The sequence below is a fragment of the Labrus mixtus genome, chromosome 13 (genome assembly GCF_963584025.1).
Source record: "Labrus mixtus chromosome 13, fLabMix1.1, whole genome shotgun sequence".
Lineage (NCBI taxonomy): Eukaryota > Metazoa > Chordata > Actinopteri > Labriformes > Labridae > Labrus > Labrus mixtus.
The window spans coordinates 10,599,541-10,618,218 of record NC_083624.1 but is presented as its reverse complement, the minus strand read 5'-3'; the positions used below and the strand labels follow the sequence as shown (position 1 = coordinate 10,618,218).

Genomic DNA, 18,678 nt, shown 5'->3' with positions numbered 1-18,678 from the left:
CAGAAACTCGGAAAAGAATGATGTGCCCGACTTCCCGACTTGAGTCTTCCCGGCTTTTTAGTCCTGCTTCAAAACGTATTTTTACATGTTAGCGTTTGAGTCCCCTGGTCCTACTGTATATATACTATAGATACTCTTACAAACGTTGTAAACTCCTGTTAGTTCTTTCTTTAATGCATTGTTTGGCTCTTTGGTCAGCTGCTGCTTTTTTAAAATGTTTATATTGTTGACAATATTACAGACATGAGATATAAAACGGAGGGTCTTTAACCTCTAATGGGGTACCCTGTGTACTTTTCCTCGGGTTAAGGATGTGAATACTTCCTCCTCCTCTGCACTCTGCTCTGTCTGGATGCATCCATAAGGCTGATAGAAGTCCTGAGTTGGCAGGTCCTCACCTGGTGGGGGCAAGCTGGTGGAGCTGGCATGTGTGTCATGGTGCGAGAGCTGGAGCGGGGGTGGGCACTGGACCCAGCTGGTACAGAAGTGGGGGTCAATGGACGCTAACCATGCCCGGCCTTTATGCCGTAATCCTTCCTCGCTTTTCTGGAAAAACTGAATAGCACTAGAATCACTGACTCAATTTTTTGGATCTCATTTTCATGACAAAGCGATTGTTCCCCTTTTGCCTCCAGTGTTGCTGTTTATGAACGTGGGAACGGCGGGGGTATAAAAGGGAGCGGTGAGGGGGCAGAGCAACATCGAGACCTCAGGGGAGCAACCAACACCACCACCAGCACCACCTTAACCAGCAGCATCTCCCAGCACCACCGAGGAACATCACATCCAAGATGGGCAGGGTGAGTGGAGACAGAGTGGCACCTGCAGGGTCAGGTTTTGGTTTAATGCGCCATTCCAGTCCAGGCGGACGGCTCGCCACCTACGAGTCTGGCTCTGTTTGAGGTTTCTACCTGTAGAGAGGAAGCTTTTCTGGCTCATGGTGGATATCGTTGGATCTCTGTAAATAATAGATAAAAAAATATGGTCCAGAGCTCCTTGTTTTTAAGTGTCCTGAGGTCATTTTTGTCATGTTTTGGATTAACTGATTGGATCTGTGGGGATTTAAGGTGTGGGAGAGGTTTTGTTTGTGGCCCTCTTTGCAGTTTTGATGTTGGTTTGAACTCATTTTAAGTGTTTTTGCAGGTTAAAGCTGAACGAGTGTTTTGAAAACTGAGAAAAATCTTGCAAAGCGATCATTCTCTGAAACTCAACTATGTCAAAAAAACAAACAAGATCAAACTTGTTGTGAAGTTTTTGCAAGAAAAATTGGCGCTCAAATCGATAATGCTCCAAGTGTGTCGCCCCCCAGATCGTCTTCTACGAGGAGAAGAACTTCCAGGGCCGTCGCTATGAGTGTGACAGCGACTGCTCCGACTTCCACACCTACCTGAGCCGCTGCAACTCCATCCGTGTGGAGAGCGGCGCCTGGGTGGTGTACGAGAGGCCCAACTACATGGGCTACCAGTACGTCCTGACCAGAGGAGAGTACCCGGACTATCAGCGCTGGACGGGCGTCAACGACCACCTCAGCTCCTGCAAGATGATCCACTTTGTAAGTCAGCCGTGGCCCGTGGTCTGATCAGCTGCACGCTCTGACTCTTCGCTGTGAAACAGAGAGAACAGCTTTTTATGACGACCCACTTTAATATTTAATCAGACGCTGTTAAAGATATCTTCATTCATGACGCGTTGGCATTGAATTCTAACGAGTTTAAAAATACATTTTTATCTCAATTCGCTGTCGTCAAAGTAGCAAAATATCTACAGTTTATTCTTCCATGGTCAAAATGTTTCTTAACAGAAGAAACTTTTATTGCAGAAATCTGGAACTGCTAAAACTGTACTTTTACCAACGACCGCTGTTCAAATGTCAATTCCAATATTCTTTCATTTTAATTAGAGCTGTCAAATGATTCAAATTTTTAATAAAGATTAATCGCATGTTTAAAATTCCATTATTTATCATTTAGAAATAAAAGTTGTCAGGCTGAGAGTACATTACTTCCTGTTTGAATTCAACCCTGCTTTTATTTTGAAATACAGTAAGGACCTTCTTATACTATAGATGGAAGCTTCCCAAACTTTTCGGCCAGGACCACAAAAATGTTGTTGAACTTAAACTTCATGCTCTATTGTTCCAAATAAATATTAACGATGCATCTATGAGAAAAGTCATCCATACAGAGAAAGTCAAAATGAAAAAGAAGCTTTAAAAAGAAAATCTGTTATTATTTATAAAGATTTAATTTTGTTACAAATGTTACTTTCCGACATGTGAAAAAGTACTTTCCACTTGTGAAATCGAAATGTTTCAGTCGCCTCTGAATGGCGTTTGATGTGCACTTTGTGGGTTTTGAACTCGAGTTCATGCCTCGGAACGCTCAGATTGTTAGACGAGCTGATAGACGCCACACAGAGTGCACGGCACAGAGGTTGTTGTTGATGCTCACAGTGACCGCGGGGCTTTGTCGATGCACACGGATATCTGGGTCGCTCTATTCCTACGATCAAACAGACACACAGCCTGCAGGCTCAGTCGGGGGTTTCATACAAAAATCAAACTCGTTCGTAGAAGCCGCTTGGCTCGTGTTGAGCGGATGACGATTTGAACAAGTGAGCTAAAAGGAGCAATTAAACAATGCTTGCTGCAAAGTGGTGTAGTGGTTAGTGCACAGTGAGGAGGTTCCTGGTTTGAATCCCTGTCCTTCAGGAGCCTCTGTGTGGAGTTTGCATGTTCTCCCCATGTATGGTGGGTTCTCTCTGGGTACTCCGGTGTTCCTCCCACAGTCCAAAAAAATGCTCATTAGGTTAACTGCTGACTCTACATTGTGGATAGTTCTCTGTCTCTATATGTCAGCCCTGTGATTGACAGGTGAACAGTCCAGGGTGTACTCCATCACTCGCCCGTTGACAGCTGGAATCGGCTCCGGCCCCGGTGACTCGAACGGGAAAAGTGGTATAGATAATGGATGGATGGATATGGAAGCAAGTCTTATCCAGGAAGCTAACGATATTGTAAAATAAAATCTGAAGAGGGCTCGTTCGCATGGCATATCAGGGGCCCTGCCATTTTTGGGGGCGGGCCTGCTCATAACCATGGCTACACTGACAACACGATGACTTGATTGACAGGATATTAATTGCTAAATATTTCAGAAGTAAAGAATCGTTTTGGTGCTTCCAGCTGCTTGAATGTTTGAAACTGCTGCATTTTGTTACATTAACAGACTAAACGATGAATCAGAGGATCGATGGGCGCCCTGTGGCCAGCCGGGTTGTAGCTAGAGCGGGAACAGACAGCTTTCTGGATCAGAGTAATCCAGCACACACCAGGATTGTGCAGATCGTCTTTAAAGTTTAATGCATATAACAGCGTGTTTCGCACAGTGGCTTCCTCAGGTTCGCTACAATAACCTTTGGGGAAGCTTTGCATTCATAGTGGGACAGGATACAGAAAGAAAAACATTATTTTTTCGCCCCAGCTGAAAGATAAACAGCCAAATCAGTGGTTCGGGGATTTTCCTCTTAAATGGCTAACAGTGTGAGTCCTACAGTGTAGCATAGAATCATATTTATGTCACGCTCTTCTACAAATATATCTTCCTCTTAGATGCAAATCTCACCTCCCTCTATATCCCTCCATCCCCTTTTTTCTTACCCCACATCCCCTCCCCATTTTTCCCCAACCCTCTGCACTAACTACCCCCTCCTCACCTCCACCCATCACTCTCTGTCTGCTACTTCTTTCCACCTCCTGCCCCCCCTCCTTCCAGACCAGCGGGACCATGTACAAGATGCAGCTGTATGAGAAGGCGGACTTCGGTGGTCAGGCCTACGAGACCTCGGAGGACTGCCCCTCCCTCGTGGAAAAGTTCCGCTGGAGAGAGGTCTACTCCTGCAAGGTCTACGACGGCTGGTGGGTTTTCTACGAGCACCCCAACTACCGCGGTCGCCAGTACTTCCTGGAGAAAGGAGAGTACCGCAAGCACGGAGACTGGGGCGCAGTCAGTCCCACCGTCCAGTCCTTCAGGCGCTTCACGGAGTAATCACCCTACATCCAAATCGCTAAAAGCAAACGACCTACCATGCTGACATTTGACTCTGATTTTCATTGACTATTTTGTGATTTGAACTGAGGTCTCGCAAATAAAAGCCTGTCCTGAAAGCACACTGAAGACATTTCTACGGGTTTTCATTCATGAGTTGTTTCATGTCCACTTTTTAGACTTTTTAACACTCGTCTGCAGCTAAACGGACAGACACTATATGTGTAAGCTCTGAATGCACCTGGTTAATTCAAGGTTGACCTTTTTATCCGTTGACCTTTTTATCCAGTTTAAAACGTTTGAATCGTCACCTCAGCTGCATCATAGGTCTCTGAGGAACTACACCGAAGTGGGTTCACTAATCGGTTTGTTTTGCAACTGACAGGCTCAAAAGTTTATCCTCGGTGTCTCAAAATACTTCAGAAAAAAACCCCACCAGACCCCACATCATTTTACCTTCCAGTTCATGGCAGTAGCTCGACTTACGCTGCCTCGATTAGTCGATTTTTATGTGTGTTGGGACTGTTACACAAAATATTTTGGATCAGATCTTACCGTCGTAAACAAGTCAAGGGATAACAACTACAGAATAACCTTTCGAGGCAGCAGTGATCAAAAAGTGATGTGCTTCTTTTGCATTGTGCTCGAAACCCATTTAAACGGAATGGAACATTTACGTGTGTATACCTTTAAGACCTGAGGAGAAGTTGGCATGCTTCTAGCTTTAAGACCAAGCAGCAACCTCTGGTGTTGAAAAAATTAAGCCGATGCTTCATCCTGCAGTCCTACAAAATCCTGCAGTTCCTCGAGTGTCCACTAGAGGCTGGCTGCAGAAACACAGGAAGTCACACACACACCCATTCTAAAAAGCCTGTTTTTACAGCAGAGATTAACATGTTTACAGCCTGGTTCAAAAAACCAAACAGGTTTGATTAGCTCATGTCTCGATGAGCACACACTGTACGGAGGGTGAATGTTTTGATGACTCATCCGTTTTGATTTGATGAAGGATAAGCGTTATTCACAATAAGGTGTGTAGCTGACCTGATTCACAGGCGGGCGCGGTGTAACGGTTTGTCAGGAGGTTTAAAACCCGCCTCAGCTCCAGCTCTCAGCCTGTCGTTAGGTCGACTGAAAGTTAGGCTGAGACAGCATTTCCAGCATAGGGACCGCCATCGATGGGACTCCAGCGTCCCCTGCAGGAACACTGACGGGGGACGTCACTCAGACTCAGTTTTTTTTTTAAAGATTTATTTTTGGGCTTTTTGTGCCTTTAATGGAGAGATAGGACAGTGGATAGAGTCGGAGATCAGGGGAGGGAGTGGGGAACGACATGCGGGAGGGAGGCCACGGGTGGGCCCGGGCCGCCCGCTTGAGGCGCTCGACAGCCTCCATACATGGGGCGCGCGCACTAACCACTGCGCCACCAGCGCCCCCAGGCTTCAGTTTTTAATAAACCTTTATATTCTGTGCTGGGTACCTGAAAACCCTCAGGTTTTGCGAGCTTGTTTTTTTAAACAGTAGGGTGTATCTTTAGGCTGCCGAAGTTCTGGGTTTAACATAAACATCTATCTCTGAAGGGATCCTCTTCTAAGCCTATTGGAACATTTTGAGCCTTTAAGTAACAACAAGCCTTGTAAGAGGAAGTTCTTTGATTCGCCACAAAGGATTGTGTTGCAGCCTTTACAGAGAGTTTTGCGGCTGCAGGCTGAAGAAATCCACTGAAGCAATTTTAATGTTTCTGGTACCTTTGACTCATGAATCAATGTAAGAATGTGTAAAAGCAGACGCAGGATGAGTGCATAATACAGGGGTTCCCCTTCTTTTTTAGTGGAGAAAAACCTTCAGTCTAGTTCATCCCAGTGCAGGTCTGAGGTCTACAGTGACAGGCTGAAGGTTGAAGTGAGTCCCGAATGAGAAACAGTTTCCTCCTCCGCCAATCAGGAGCAGCCGAGGCCGTTCTGTGTCCATCAGCTCCGAGCAGAAAGAGTGCAGCATCAGAGGCCACGGCACGGAGGTCTGCAGAGTCCAGAACACAAAATCATTCAAAAATAAACACGGTGCCAAAAAAAACTGATCAGGCCTCTAAAGCTTTAAAATCTGATAAACATTTACTGACCGTATCCAGACTGAACTCCACACTGCTGTGTGTCGCCAGGTTGATGATGAGAACGCCTGGGACGCCGTCTGAATGCAGCCAAACTCCTCCAACCACAACCAGCTTTTCACCCACCACATGAGCACGATGAGAGAACCTGAAACAAACATTTAAAACGTGCAGAAAACAAATGATTCCAGCTCTTAGCATGGAGTAAAAACTCCAGGATGTGGTCTTTGTTGAGTGATAATGTAACAGCTTTGTCACACCTGGGGAGAGGAGGGGGCTGCACCTCTAATCTCTCCCAGGTGAAGCCTCTCTCAGTGGGCCGTAGAACAGCTGAGTCTCCCAGCGGCACCCCGCCTCTGTCCAGTCCTCCAAACATCACCACTCCTCCCTGATATGAACACGCTGAGTGGGAGTGACGAGCCTCTGGTACTGCGCCCTCTACTGGCATCTGCAAATAGTACACACTCACTCAGCTTCTTACAGGACAATAAAATCAAACACTAACAGACTCAGAAACAGTTTTTTTTTCCACAGGCTGTTTGCGTTCACACATGCAGCTCCTCCTGGAAATATCAGGAGTTTTCTGCAAGTGTCAAAGTCTCATTTTTTTCTGTGTGGTGTTCTGATACGACGCAGGATTTAACAAAGAATCTCGCTACATAAGGCTTGTTTCAGTCCGGTGAGTTCAGTCTATTTACGAGTAGGTTCAGATTATTACATTTTAATTATTCTCAAATCAGACCAATTTTAAATTCTACACAATGGCTGCAAGATCTGTTATTTGTAATGTCACAAAGTGTCTATTTTGTGTGTGAGCTTTTTTTAAAGGATTATTTTTTGCCTTTTTTTTTTTGCCTTTACTTCCGAGACAGGACAGATCATAGAGTTGGAAATGAGAGTGAGGAATGACCTGCAGGAAAGGAGCCACAGGTCGAATTCAAACCTGGGCCACACGCTTTGAGGACTATGCCTTCTGACATGGGGCATGCAGACTAACCAGTAGGCTACTGGCGCTCCAGTTTGTGAGCTTGTCTTCATGCTGTCCTGTAGACGGTCCTGTGATGTAAATGTGTTTGATGTTTTCTGTACCTGCCTCAGGACGACGGATTAAATTGAGCTATAATGCTAATACCGGCATATTTACATGGACGAGTAATGCCCTTGTGTTGAAGAATGTGCACGGTCCTAATTCAATAAAAGAAACAATCAAACCTCGGTCCAGTGCTGCCGGTCCAAACACAGGAAGTGACTGTCACCCAGAGCTGCCTCTGATTCGTTCTTTCCACCAAACACAAACAGGAAGTTGTTGCCTGCAGTGAACATAAGAAGTTTTGTGATGTCATAAGTACGTTAGGATGAAACTGTATGATCACACGATATATCTTTTTTAAAATCTCACCTTTATGGCTGAGTGTAGTAGCGGTGTGCCTCCATCTTGGCGTTGGCGGATCGCCCGTGCAGACCAGCTGCTCCGCGCCAAGTTTGACTGCGCCTCTGTCCTCTGAGTCAAGAGGACCAGGTGAGGCAGCAGGGTCAAAGGTCACTCTGAAAAGACCTCTGGTTGGGTTTAAAGGAGAGGAGCGACCACCGTAAACCACAAGACTTCCTCCAGGGAGAGCGGTGACTGTGTGGTAGAGTCGAACGCCTTGGAGACAAAGTTATCATCGGTAAGAAAAAAAATAACAACGAAGGTTTCCATTTTGGATGGGCTCAGTTGTAAGAAAGCCAAAAGTACCGCTGATAGAAAACAGACATCCAAAGCCGCTCACCTAGATCTTCAGATGGTTCCACCCTCACAGATCTCCAGCCTTCCTCCCCTCTGAGGAGCATCCTGGTCCCGGCCCCTCTGCCCTCTCTGCTCGAGCCTCCTGTTAGCAGGACTCGCCCCGGGCTCACCGAGCCTGACGCCATCCCCAGCCCCTCCAAACTGACTGATGCTGTCTTTACACTCAGAGCTGTGGCGCTCAGAGAGGGCAGGGTGGATGGCACTGCAGATACTAACCACAAGAACAAACAAACTTGTGAGTTTGGAATGAGGACGCAAGTTTTATTTGATCAAATAGAAATAAAGTGTGGGTTACCTGGAGCGTGTGAGAGTAAAGCCTGAGACATCAAAGAGCCTCGAGATGCAGTGAGGATGAAATAATGTGAACATTTCTGATGCCACTCCTGAGGACAGAAAGAAAGTCCTGTCTTTAAGTCTTCAAAAAGGGTGACGACATAGATCTCATACTCTCCTCATGTTCACCTTTCATGTCGTCAGGCTGTGAAAGTTAAAGAGCAGCTTTGCATGATCTTATTTATCGGATACTGGGCGACGAACAGGCTCACCTCATATTCATCAAACGGCTCCAGACTCTCCACTCGGTGTCTCTCCTCCTCAGAAACCAGCCCGAGGTAAAACTCATTCATATCCAGACACACACACTGCTCCCAGCCCTGAAAACACACACACACACACACACGGGACGTCAAAAACGCAGAAATCATGAGTCATCAAACATTTCTGAATGAATCCAGAGTGGACACGTGGTTTTCAATAAATCGGCTCCATAAACTGCTCGAATAAGAGTGTGAACCTAAATTTAATTTAAGGCCTCGTCCACACAGGTTCTTCTGTGCGTTTTGAATTTTTCGTGCGTAAACTGTGTTTTAGGTCCCTGAATCTGCAACTTCTGTAAAACTCCATCCAGCTGTGTGCCGGTTTCTCCTCCGTTTGAAGTCATTGTGTGACGCTGTTACTTTCGTTGACATGAGATTAGTGCGATGGCAGGCGTAACCAAACTAGTACTGCTGCTAACATTGCTAACTGGACTTTTTTTACATGCTCACACACACATACACAGTTACTCTCCCACTATGTTGACGAGCAGAGACGCCTGGTTGGACAACTTCGTTAATGAAATGATCATTGCAGAGGAATAGCGAGAACATTTTAGCATGTCATGGACATCGTTGTTGACTTGGTGTTCTCATGACAGCCGTAACAGTGCCTTCAGCATTTTCATGTGGACGGAGATGTTTTTGAGAACTGAGCGTGTGTGGACGGGATTATTATTTTTTAAACGGAGGAGGAAAACCACCATTTAAAATAATACCCGCCACCTTACTGGTGCTGATTAGCAGACGGTGTTTTGGTACAGGACGAGGTGAAGAACATGTGATTCTATGTTTTGTGACGACCCCTCCACACCACTAGGTGTCCCCGTTTTGCTGGTTCTTTCTCCTCTGTTTTAGGTTCTGGTTGAGGCGGGGTCGTGATTACGGGATTTAGCTGCACCTGGGACCCGCTGTAGTCCTCATCAATTAATCCTCGTCCTCAGGCAGACGCTTCCTCCCCATGGCAGCGCGGCTTTTTCTGTTTTGTTTAAGTCACCATCTTTGTAAATAAATGGAGCGTTATTTTGCAAACACCTCGTCTCGACTGTGACTTGTGTTGCAGCCTAACAGTTCTTACTCGTATTTTTTTGTTCATGAATTAAAGGGTTGGAACATCCGACCTGAACCTTCTGACCTCATGAAGATTTGTTTTGAGTGAAGATGCTTTTTGAACACTCCTGAACAACGCCGTACAAACCCGACACCACAGACAAAAGACGCGTCTGACACACATTTTAGGAGCAATATACTCTCAAAATGTGATCTGCATACTGGCCTTGTCCAGGAACCTGTGTCTCTGAGCAGCAGTGTCGGGGTATTGTCGAAGTGCATGCAGGGTGGAATTCAGTTTCAGGAAATGCTCTTGCATGATGCGACCGAAAGCATCGTGTGGATGGATCTGCTCGTACATGACGAAGAGCGACTGTGTAAGACGCTTTGCGACCCAGCGAATGACGGCATCCGACCTGGAAGACACACAACACAAAGTACACAACTATTACAACAACAGTGGCAATTGTAGCACATTTGATAATAATCATAATCCCACTATTTTAGGAGATATTTTAGTGATCCAATTGTTGCACCAAACTGAGCAGCTGTGGCTCAGTGGTAGAGACATTGTCTCTCAACTGGAAGGTCGAGGGTTTGATCCCCAGCTCCTGCAGCCACATGTCCGATGTGACACTTAACATTAAGTTGCTTCCCTGTGTGAATGTGTATGAATGGATGAGTTACTTCTGATGGACTCTTTAAACAGCAGCCTCTGCAATCAGTGTGTGAATGTGTAGGTGTGACCATGTATGTGTTTTAAATCTCTATTATTTTAAAGATCAGTGGTATCAAAAAGTGCCAAAGCTGGAAAAAAAATCATCTATTTCACGAGATAGATTCTTAGGAGAGGAATGAGTCCATCAAAAATTGCAAGCAGCTCCTGCACACTGTTTAATTCACACTAGGCATGATCATCCCCCCTGCTGAGTCTGCCGCTGGCCTGCCCTCAAACTGCTCCAGGCCAAACCAACTCTGAGCCCAGTTACCTCTTGAACATACTCATAACGTTACATGATCATGAAGCGAGTTTACAAGACATCGGGCATCTTTGCAAATGGCTGAAACGTCATTTTTAAGTCTTGAATCAAAGTTTGAAATCACAACAGTCTTAGGTCTAAAGCACTCTTACACAATTAGGATGATATTGATTCCTTTAAGGACTATATAGACCTTACCACTGTGTTTCCATGTAGGTCAGGACCACTTCAGAGAGAATTAGAGTGGGGGCGTCCCAGTCCAGCCCAGCTGCACCTAAAGCCTCCTCCACCTGGGACTCTTCTCTCACATCCACCCCCAGCAGTCTGTACTGACCGCTCAGCACATACACAGGCCCTAAAGACACACGGATGAAGGTAAATAAACAAAATCAGTGACAGGAAATCAAACCTTTTCTGGAGTGAATAAAGCGTGCTGTGTATTTTAATTATTAAGTTAAGTTACAAACCTGCAGGAGAAGGTAAACGGGAGTCTAACGTCCCCCTCAGTGTCACATCAGACGTGATCAGAGCCGTCTTTCTCCGAGCTACGTCCGTAAAATCCACCTCAAACACGACGGCCCTGCCGAGAGCTCCGTCTGCATGCAGGCGGAAGTATAAAGAGTCGAATCCTGCACCCAGAGACAAGATCTAGAAAAAATAGAAGAAGCAGTATCTTAAATATAGAAACTCCACAATGCAAACTTGACATGAAGATTTGTGTAATAGAAAACATAAACATGCCTGTCTCGTGGGGCAGGTTTCAGTGACGTGCAGAAACGTCCTCACACAGTGGTCAACAGCTCTCCAGCGCACATAGTAGCCCCTGAAACAGTGAACTGGTACGCTTCAGACATTCCCTTCTGCAACACGTTGTATCCCATTATGGCATCCACGTGATGTGTGTATTACTAACCCCACCCGTATTCCACAAAACTAACTACAATAAAATTAAAGAGAAAAAGTTGTCGTTACTTTTTGTCTTTGACACAAACACACTGACTGACACACAGATTATCTTTACAGTTTGTCTCGTCAGTTTGTATTTGGATGATCTAACCGAAACTAGAGAAACAAATCAGCATTAAAAACTGTTTCAAACTGAACTGAAAACAAAAACCTCCTCACACACTTTAACGATCCTTTCTTTAGTGGCTAGGAAATGAAACAAAGGCTGAATCCTGCATATGCATTCTGTGTGTTTCATTAAAATGCCTCTGACACTGCTCATCGAGTCTGTTGCACAGATGAACGTGACGTGACGTAAACTCTGCTGACCTGTTGATGAGCGGGGCTCTTCTGGCCACTTTGCACACAAAGTGTCGGAGGAAGTCATCGTGGAAGTAACCCCGCGCCGCGGCGGACACCTTGCTCACAACGCTGCTGTCGTTCGTCCCCTGAACCTGAGACAAAGGACACACACGGAGACACAAGACTGTAAATGTGAGTTTGAATCTTCCTGATTGTGAAAATACAACACAGTTTTGAGAGTAGTTTGAAGTATTTTTTTAAAGGAAATACTCAAGAACTTCAACTCAAGTAACAGAAATCATTTGAATAAGCAACGTTCACTTGTATTAGAGTCATATTTGAACAGGAGGACGCGACTATGGGCGTTTACAAAGCCTCGAGAAACTCTCTTTAAGTTTAAAGTTACATGTAGCCCTTAATACTTCTTTGTAATTTGTAACTCATCCCTCATGGTTTGTCATTTCTCTCCATCATTTTGTTGTATTGTTGAACAATGATCAATAAATAAAGAAAGACAAAAACAAAGACTGACAGGAGTCATATTTGACCGCTTGACACTTTGACTCAAGTCAGGAAGCCGTGTGTAAAAGCAGAAATAGGCAGGTATTCTAAGTTTTCTTCTTCCTGCTCCTGTTTGTTCATGGACAGCATATAAACATCATGAGAAAATATTTTTAATGATGTGTTATTGTGTTGAAATCAGAGCCTTTTTACAGGGCTTTGGTTGGAATCATACTCTCTGCTAATGAAGACATGTATCAGAAACTTTGCATTCCTGTAAATGCCGAGATAAAGGCACGCTTTCTTGTAGTTTCATATAAAACAATGCTTCATATTTTGAATGGTTAGTTTTTTTTTTTAATGAAAAACTCAAATTTGTGGAGCTAAACTAGGAATAAGGACGAGTACTGTGGGAATACTCAATTGAAGACACAAGAAGAACAAATCATTATTCTGTTCAAACACTAATTTAGGAGAGTATATTCAGGTTTATTGCTAAAGTTAATAAAAGTAAGACTTACCGCGGTGTCCTTCGCCTGCTTTTGCTTCTTCCTGTTTGTGGTTGGCATGACGAAAGCTGTCACATTTTAACACATTTATAAAACATAAAATAAAAACTACAGCGTGTGATTCATCGATGTAAACAATTCAAACCTCCTTCGTGTGGTGAAGACGACTTCCGGCTACATGCCTAGCGGCGTCCGGCAGCGCCCCCGTCCGGCCTGGAGGACTTCTTCCTCCGTTTATCGTTTAGTGGCAGATCGTGAACAGCGTTGAGGCGCGTCATCGCCCCCTCCTGGACAAACGCAAGAACGGAAATTAGATACTGGTCGAGTAAAATAAAAATAAAACATACATTTTTTAATGTATCAAAACTACCAAACATTTAATAATTTTGAGGATATATTAATAAAAAAATATGTAATCAAACAGGCATTTAAAGGGTTAAAATCCTCGAAAATGATTGAATGTTTGGTAGTTTTGAGCAGGACTGATACAAAAAGCAGATATCAATATTAATCTGTACTATTTTATAGCAGTTTATTTGATGTGGACATTTGTATCCTTAATGACTTAAGAGGGTAGTAAATTAAACTGATGAAGGTAAAAAAAACAACAAAAAAAAAACTGTCACTGAAGCGACCGTAGGTGAATGCGGTTCTTCGTTTGACAATGCGGAACTCACAGCGCATGCGCAAATTTCCAGGAAGTGTTAACCAGCTGATAGCCAAATTGTCAACAGTTAAGCCTGCGATACCTTCGCCGCTAAAGGACAACAAACACGGTAAATATCTATAATTTTAGCCCCCTCTTGGTTTTCTTATGTTATTTAGATGAACACTGAGTATGTTTGGGTTCAATAAGGCGTCGAAATTCAAAGCTTTGATTCAGTTTCGTCTCGTCCGACCTGAGTGCTCGCAGCGGTGTCCCGTTAGCGCACACAACGCAAGGTAAGAGCTGCTGATCTGATAACATTTACAGCAAGAGGAGATTTTAATAATGACAGAAGAGAAGGACAGCTGCACCCTTACCCGACTCCTCATCACACAAGGACGTGAAAGCTTTGAGTCCTGTGTGAGGCTGCTGCAGTGCTGGACGATCAGCTGTGTTGTTCATGAGGAGCAGGAGAGGCGCAGCATCCCTGCACAAGCTCCAGTTTCAGTGCAGAATAATGGGACACAGTTTGCAATCGATGATGTTTTCAAACGCGGCTCTGCTTCAGCGAACAAAGGAGATAAAGAGGGCCTGTATATTTGCAGTGCTTACTTCTCTCTTATCGCTTCTCCTTGGTTTGATGCCAAGGAAGTCTCCACCCTTCCTCATAAACACAATCTTGAGAGTTAATTTGGATGCACTGGAAGAGGGGGTTTGTTGCCTTCAGAAATTTAGATGTGAGGCAGATGCAATTAGTGTCGTCACGATATCAGGATTTTAGACTTTGAGATACTAGTAAAACGACATAGCTCCCTGTTTCCATATCATAGCGACATAAATAGAAGTTTAAAACTCCCAGCACTGGGTGACTTCTTGTTTACAGTCATCACCAATTGCAAGCTAACTCCTCTTCATTGCACATTGATTCGGTAGGCTGTGAAACTGAATGATATTCCTTCTGGGATTAATAAAGTTTTCTGAATCTGAAATACGTTGGCAACATACTTCTGCAGCTAGGAAAGAAAGGAAAGGGTTTGAACACAAATCATTTTTGGAGGCCTGTGATGATGATGATGATGATGATGATGAGGAGAACCTCAAATGCCGCAGAATACCACAGCGACAAGAAACAGAAGTTGCGGATTGAGATACTAGGGTCTTGGGTTGGGAACCAGAGGGTCGCCGGTTCAAGTCCCGGTGTGGTTGTTAATATGGAAGCTGGTCTGGTAGCTGGAGAGGTGCCATGGCCCTACTAGAGTACTGCCACGAGGTGCCCTTGAGCAAAGCACCGAACCCCCAACTGCTCCACCAATGCACGTCCACAGGTCCTGTTGGTGCATGTGTGTGTGAGAAGCATGTCTCTCAAGTGAGTGTAAACCAGAATTTCCCCTCAGGGATTAATAAAGTATGTATAAAAAGACTCACAAAATTTAGGGATTTCTTGTTAATAAGCAAAAGTATTGGGTAACTCCTGCACTCTGTCTAAACTGTACAAATACTCTGGCAGCGTTTTGGTATCCAAACATTGCCAATGAATGGATTTGTACAATTTAGATAGTGCTCTCTCTCTCTCTCTATGAAACATTTGTCCAAGAGTATCAAAGTCTCACAATCTCTCAACATAACCGCGTGCGCGTCGTTAATGCTTTAAAATGAAAATAAACTTGCAGCCCTCATTGGAAGAGGCTCTTTGTATCTTGAGAAGGGAGAGAGCAGCATTAGTGCGCGATGTGACCCTGCACCTGAACAACATGTCACTTCTTCCTTCAGACCAAACAAGGAGTGCAGAGAAGTCAAGACGCCGCCTGCCTGCACGACGTGACACCACGACCTGTTAGAAAGTCAGTGTCAGTGCTCTGTTCCCGGGAGGAGGCCCAGCCCCCCCTGCCGTCCCCTACAGCGGGCCGCTATGAGCTCCAGAGGGAGTGGAGGCCGCTCCAACGGCACACTACCCCAGACCAAGATCTGCCAGTTCAAGCTGGTGCTGCTGGGTGACATGGCTGTGGGCAAGTCCAGCCTGGTGCTGCGGTTTGTCAAGGGACAGTTTGACGAGTTCCAGGAGACGACTATCGGAGGTGAGGAGGAGGAGGAGGAGGATGTGGACCGTGTGTGTGTGTGTGTGTGAACGGGAACAAGGCAGAGACGGTATAAGCTAACGTGTGATTTCTCTGCTTTTAAAATCCAGCTGCATTCCTGGCTCAGTCGGTGTGTCTGGACGACACCACAGTGAAGTTTGAGATCTGGGACACTGCGGGACAGGAGCGATACCACAGCCTGGCCCCCATGTACTACCGCGGTGCTCAGGCTGCCATCGTTGTCTTTGACATCACCAAGCCGGTAAAGATTGTTTGTCAGACATTCAGGGTTTATGTTCATTCATTTTATGCTGAAGAAACTTAAACTATTCAACCAAAAGAGATATTTAGGCCGGTGCCTGCATCCCAATATGAGACTAGAAACATCCTGGACAATACTTTACTAATAACCTGATAAACATGGGGTCAAAGAAGGATTGATGCTTATTTTAAAGAGAACATTTGTGATAATGGGGCTGATCAAATGTATAAGATTTTTCTGATAAGATGCACAGAGGGCTGATTTCAGAAACTAATAATGATCAGGGCTAACTTAGGATGTCATATTTATGCTCATCATCCACCATCTCTGTCATGTGTCGGCGGTTTTTATGTAAGTATGTGTTAGTGGTCGACTGACCTTGTCGCTTTGTTTCTTCAGGAGACGTTCGAGCGAGCCAAGGCCTGGGTGAAGGAGCTGCAGCGACAGGCCAGTCCTAACATTGTTATCGCTCTGGCTGGAAACAAGGCTGACCTGGCAGAGAGGAGACTAGTAGAGTACGAGGTAACGCACTGCTTCACACTAGGCCCAGTCATCCTGTCCCCCTTTTTACACTTTAGACTGTGCAGGAGTTAGTCTGCAATATTTGATAATTGAAAACAAGAAATGACCCGATGTTGGTTCCCCAGGACGTATATTTTTGATGTCGATATCGTTAGATTTTTACTTTTATCGTGTTGAAGTTTTAAACTCTGGTATCGTGTGAACACTTGAAATAACCTCTGATATCCATATCTTGGCATTTGAAAACATACTTTCCACACTTATTAGGCTTTTAAGTCCTCGTCGTGCAATTTGGTATCCAGGCTTGGACTCTAAACACTTCAGAGCTCAGATATTTAAGGGTCTGTTTTCTGTAAATAAGAAACATTAGAACATTTCTCAGCTGTAGGTTTCTTGTGATGTTTGTTTTTCTCTCTTTTCCGGTCATGTTATATTTGTGTTTTTCTGCGTCCAGGAAGCACAGACGTACACTGAAGACACCGGCCTGCTCTTTATGGAGACGTCCGCAAAGACCGCCATGAACGTCAACGAGCTCTTCCTGGCCATTGGTGAGTCAATACTCAACCTTTCTTTAAGAAGGCGAGGAGATGTGGGATGATATTTGGGTCTGAGGTGTTTGTAGGTCGAACGCTTCACACAGACTTATTGATTAGGTAACATGCAGATAGTGACTGATGTCTATGATAAACACTAAACTGTATGTCTGACAACTACAGAGTTTCCAGTTAATGACGACCTCACTGTGACCTTTTTGAAGGACACCTCAGTTTGCCAATTAGGACCTTCCATTAGTTGTTCCTAGCTTATAGCAGCCAATGAGAGCCTGAGTTGAAAGGTGTCTGCCCCTGTTCTGTTCCGGCCAAGTGCACACGATGGCTGACATTCACACACTAAGGAGATAGATCAGAAGTACGATATATTTCCTCCCACAGTCCAAAGGCATGCTCGTTAGGTTAACTGGTGACTCTAAATTGTCTGTAGGTGTGAATGTGAGTGTGGCTGGTTGTCTGTCTCTAAATGTCAGCCCTGTGATTGACAGGTGAACAGTCCAGCGTGTAACCCCGCCTCTCACCCAATAACAGCTGGGATCAGCTCCAGCCCACTGCGACCCCGAACAGAAAGCGGTTTCGATACTGGATGGATCGGCAATTAACTTCTCACACTTTTTTTTTTCTCAATGCAGCAAAAAAGATGCCAAAAACAGACACCCAGAACCCGACACACGCAGCGCGACATCGGGGAGTCAACCTCCAGGACCCAGACGCCCACTCCACCCGAGCCTGCTGCGGAGGGAACTAGAGCTCCACCACTCGCACCACAATCCCGCCATCCGCACAACCACCCAGCAGCCCTTCAAACATCCCGTCTCCTTCAAACCGACTCACAGAGGCGGGACCTGATACTGGGACATCCGGTATCAACTCCCCCCCCCTCACCTCACCATCCATTCATCGTGCTGTCCGAGCAGACGGAGTCAGAGACAGAAATTCAAAGGAAAGAAGAAGAGAAAGACGCAGATGAGTTTAACGCCTGTCTCTCTCGACCGACTGAGAGTCTTTGTTTGGCATGAGAGGAGGGAACTTAAGACTGTGAAAAGAGAGAGCCTGTTGTAGTATTTAGCACTAAATGTGTCATTTCTTTGTCTTCATTCTGCCTTGCATTGTTTCAGTCAGAGCACTGACAGCGTTAAAAAAAAAATGCACAAAACAAGCAGCACATGTTAGGAAGAGGCTGAGAAAAGAAAGCAGGAAAAAAAAGAAACAGGATATGAAGAAACAGTTTGGGTTTGCCTGCTTTTTTGTTTCTTCTTCAGAGCTTGCGTGCGCTTGCTTTGCCTCCTCCTCGTCCTGAATCAATCACAACCTGCTGTGAATACCGCCACATGTTGACCCCTGGAATGATCCCATAATAAGTCATAATCTCCCCCCCTCCCCCCCGGTGTCACTGTCCAGACTCACATTTCAATAACACTCATGATTTCCCCCATCACAAGTCCATTTGTACGTATTTATTCTCCGCTGTTTTGACCCCTCATGACTGCTGGTAGTGACACTCCGGTGTCTTCTTAAAGGCACACACACATTTTCTGTTCCGATAGAAACTCACCCAGAACTTCCACCAGATGCGTGTCAGCTCCGCTCCGGTACGGCTCCGTCATCCGTCAACACCCACAGGCCGCGTTCCCAGAGGGCAGCGAGATTGAGGAGTTCCTGCGGTCATTACAGAACCAGCGCCGGATTATACGACGCATGTGGTCTAAAACCCGTTTAACCACATCGACAAACACACATAAGGTCTTCGGTCGTGCTGAACCGTCAAAACAGAGTGTTTTATCCTGAAAATAAACCAGTGT

The 18,678-nt window shown here is 45.1% G+C and overlaps 3 protein-coding genes across 4 annotated transcripts; 2 read left to right on the top strand and 1 right to left on the bottom strand.

Annotated features, from left to right (window-relative positions):
* Window positions 1-791: 791 nt before the first annotated feature.
* crygs2 (crystallin, gamma S2) lies at window positions 792-4,046 on the top strand. Its single transcript, XM_061054656.1, has 3 exons — window positions 792-800; window positions 1,295-1,552; window positions 3,774-4,046. The coding sequence occupies exons 1-3, from the start codon at window positions 792-794 to the stop codon at window positions 4,044-4,046; spliced, it is 540 nt and encodes a 179-aa protein (XP_060910639.1).
* On the bottom strand, window positions 3,336-12,955 carry lcmt2 (leucine carboxyl methyltransferase 2). The gene is made up of 14 exons (XM_061053725.1): window positions 12,833-12,955; window positions 11,838-11,962; window positions 11,304-11,385; window positions 11,030-11,210; window positions 10,761-10,917; window positions 9,809-9,998; window positions 8,485-8,592; window positions 8,235-8,322; window positions 7,923-8,150; window positions 7,553-7,798; window positions 7,366-7,463; window positions 6,414-6,601; window positions 6,166-6,301; window positions 3,336-6,065 (listed from the first exon to the last, which is right to left on the bottom strand). The coding sequence occupies exons 1-14, from the start codon at window positions 12,878-12,880 to the stop codon at window positions 5,901-5,903; spliced, it is 2,040 nt and encodes a 679-aa protein (XP_060909708.1). The 5' UTR covers window positions 12,881-12,955; the 3' UTR covers window positions 3,336-5,900.
* A 512-nt stretch (window positions 12,956-13,467) lies between these two features.
* On the top strand, window positions 13,468-18,039 carry rab5b (RAB5B, member RAS oncogene family). Of its 2 annotated transcripts, none has more exons than XM_061053713.1 (6): window positions 13,468-13,596; window positions 15,237-15,541; window positions 15,652-15,803; window positions 16,203-16,325; window positions 16,780-16,873; window positions 17,509-18,039. In XM_061053713.1, exons 2-6 carry the CDS (start codon window positions 15,376-15,378, stop codon window positions 17,622-17,624), a joined length of 651 nt encoding a protein of 216 aa, XP_060909696.1. In that variant the 5' UTR covers window positions 13,468-13,596; window positions 15,237-15,375; the 3' UTR covers window positions 17,625-18,039. The 2 variants fall into 2 exon arrangements, with proteins under 2 accessions (XP_060909696.1, XP_060909697.1); XM_061053714.1 differs by lacking the exon at window positions 17,509-18,039 and adding an exon at window positions 17,365-17,500.
* The last annotated feature ends 639 nt before the right edge of the window (window positions 18,040-18,678 follow it).

Coding starts and splice junctions, on each gene's coding strand:
- lcmt2 (XM_061053725.1), bottom strand. CDS start 12,880: ATGCCAACCACAAACAGGAAGAAGCAAAAGCAGGCGAAGGACACCGCG. Junction 11,963..12,832: donor AGCAGGCGAAGGACACCGCG/GTAAGTCTTACT, acceptor CCTTTGTCTCAG/GTTCAGGGGACGAACGACAG. Junction 9,999..10,760: donor ACCTACATGGAAACACAGTG/GTAAGGTCTATA, acceptor TGTGTCTTCCAG/GTCGGATGCCGTCATTCGCT.
- rab5b (XM_061053713.1), top strand. CDS start 15,376: ATGAGCTCCAGAGGGAGTGGAGGCCGCTCCAACGGCACACTACCCCAG. Junction 15,542..15,651: donor CCAGGAGACGACTATCGGAG/GTGAGGAGGAGG, acceptor TTTAAAATCCAG/CTGCATTCCTGGCTCAGTCG. Junction 16,326..16,779: donor GGAGACTAGTAGAGTACGAG/GTAACGCACTGC, acceptor TTCTGCGTCCAG/GAAGCACAGACGTACACTGA.
- crygs2 (XM_061054656.1), top strand. Junction 1,553..3,773: donor CCTGCAAGATGATCCACTTT/GTAAGTCAGCCG, acceptor CCCTCCTTCCAG/ACCAGCGGGACCATGTACAA.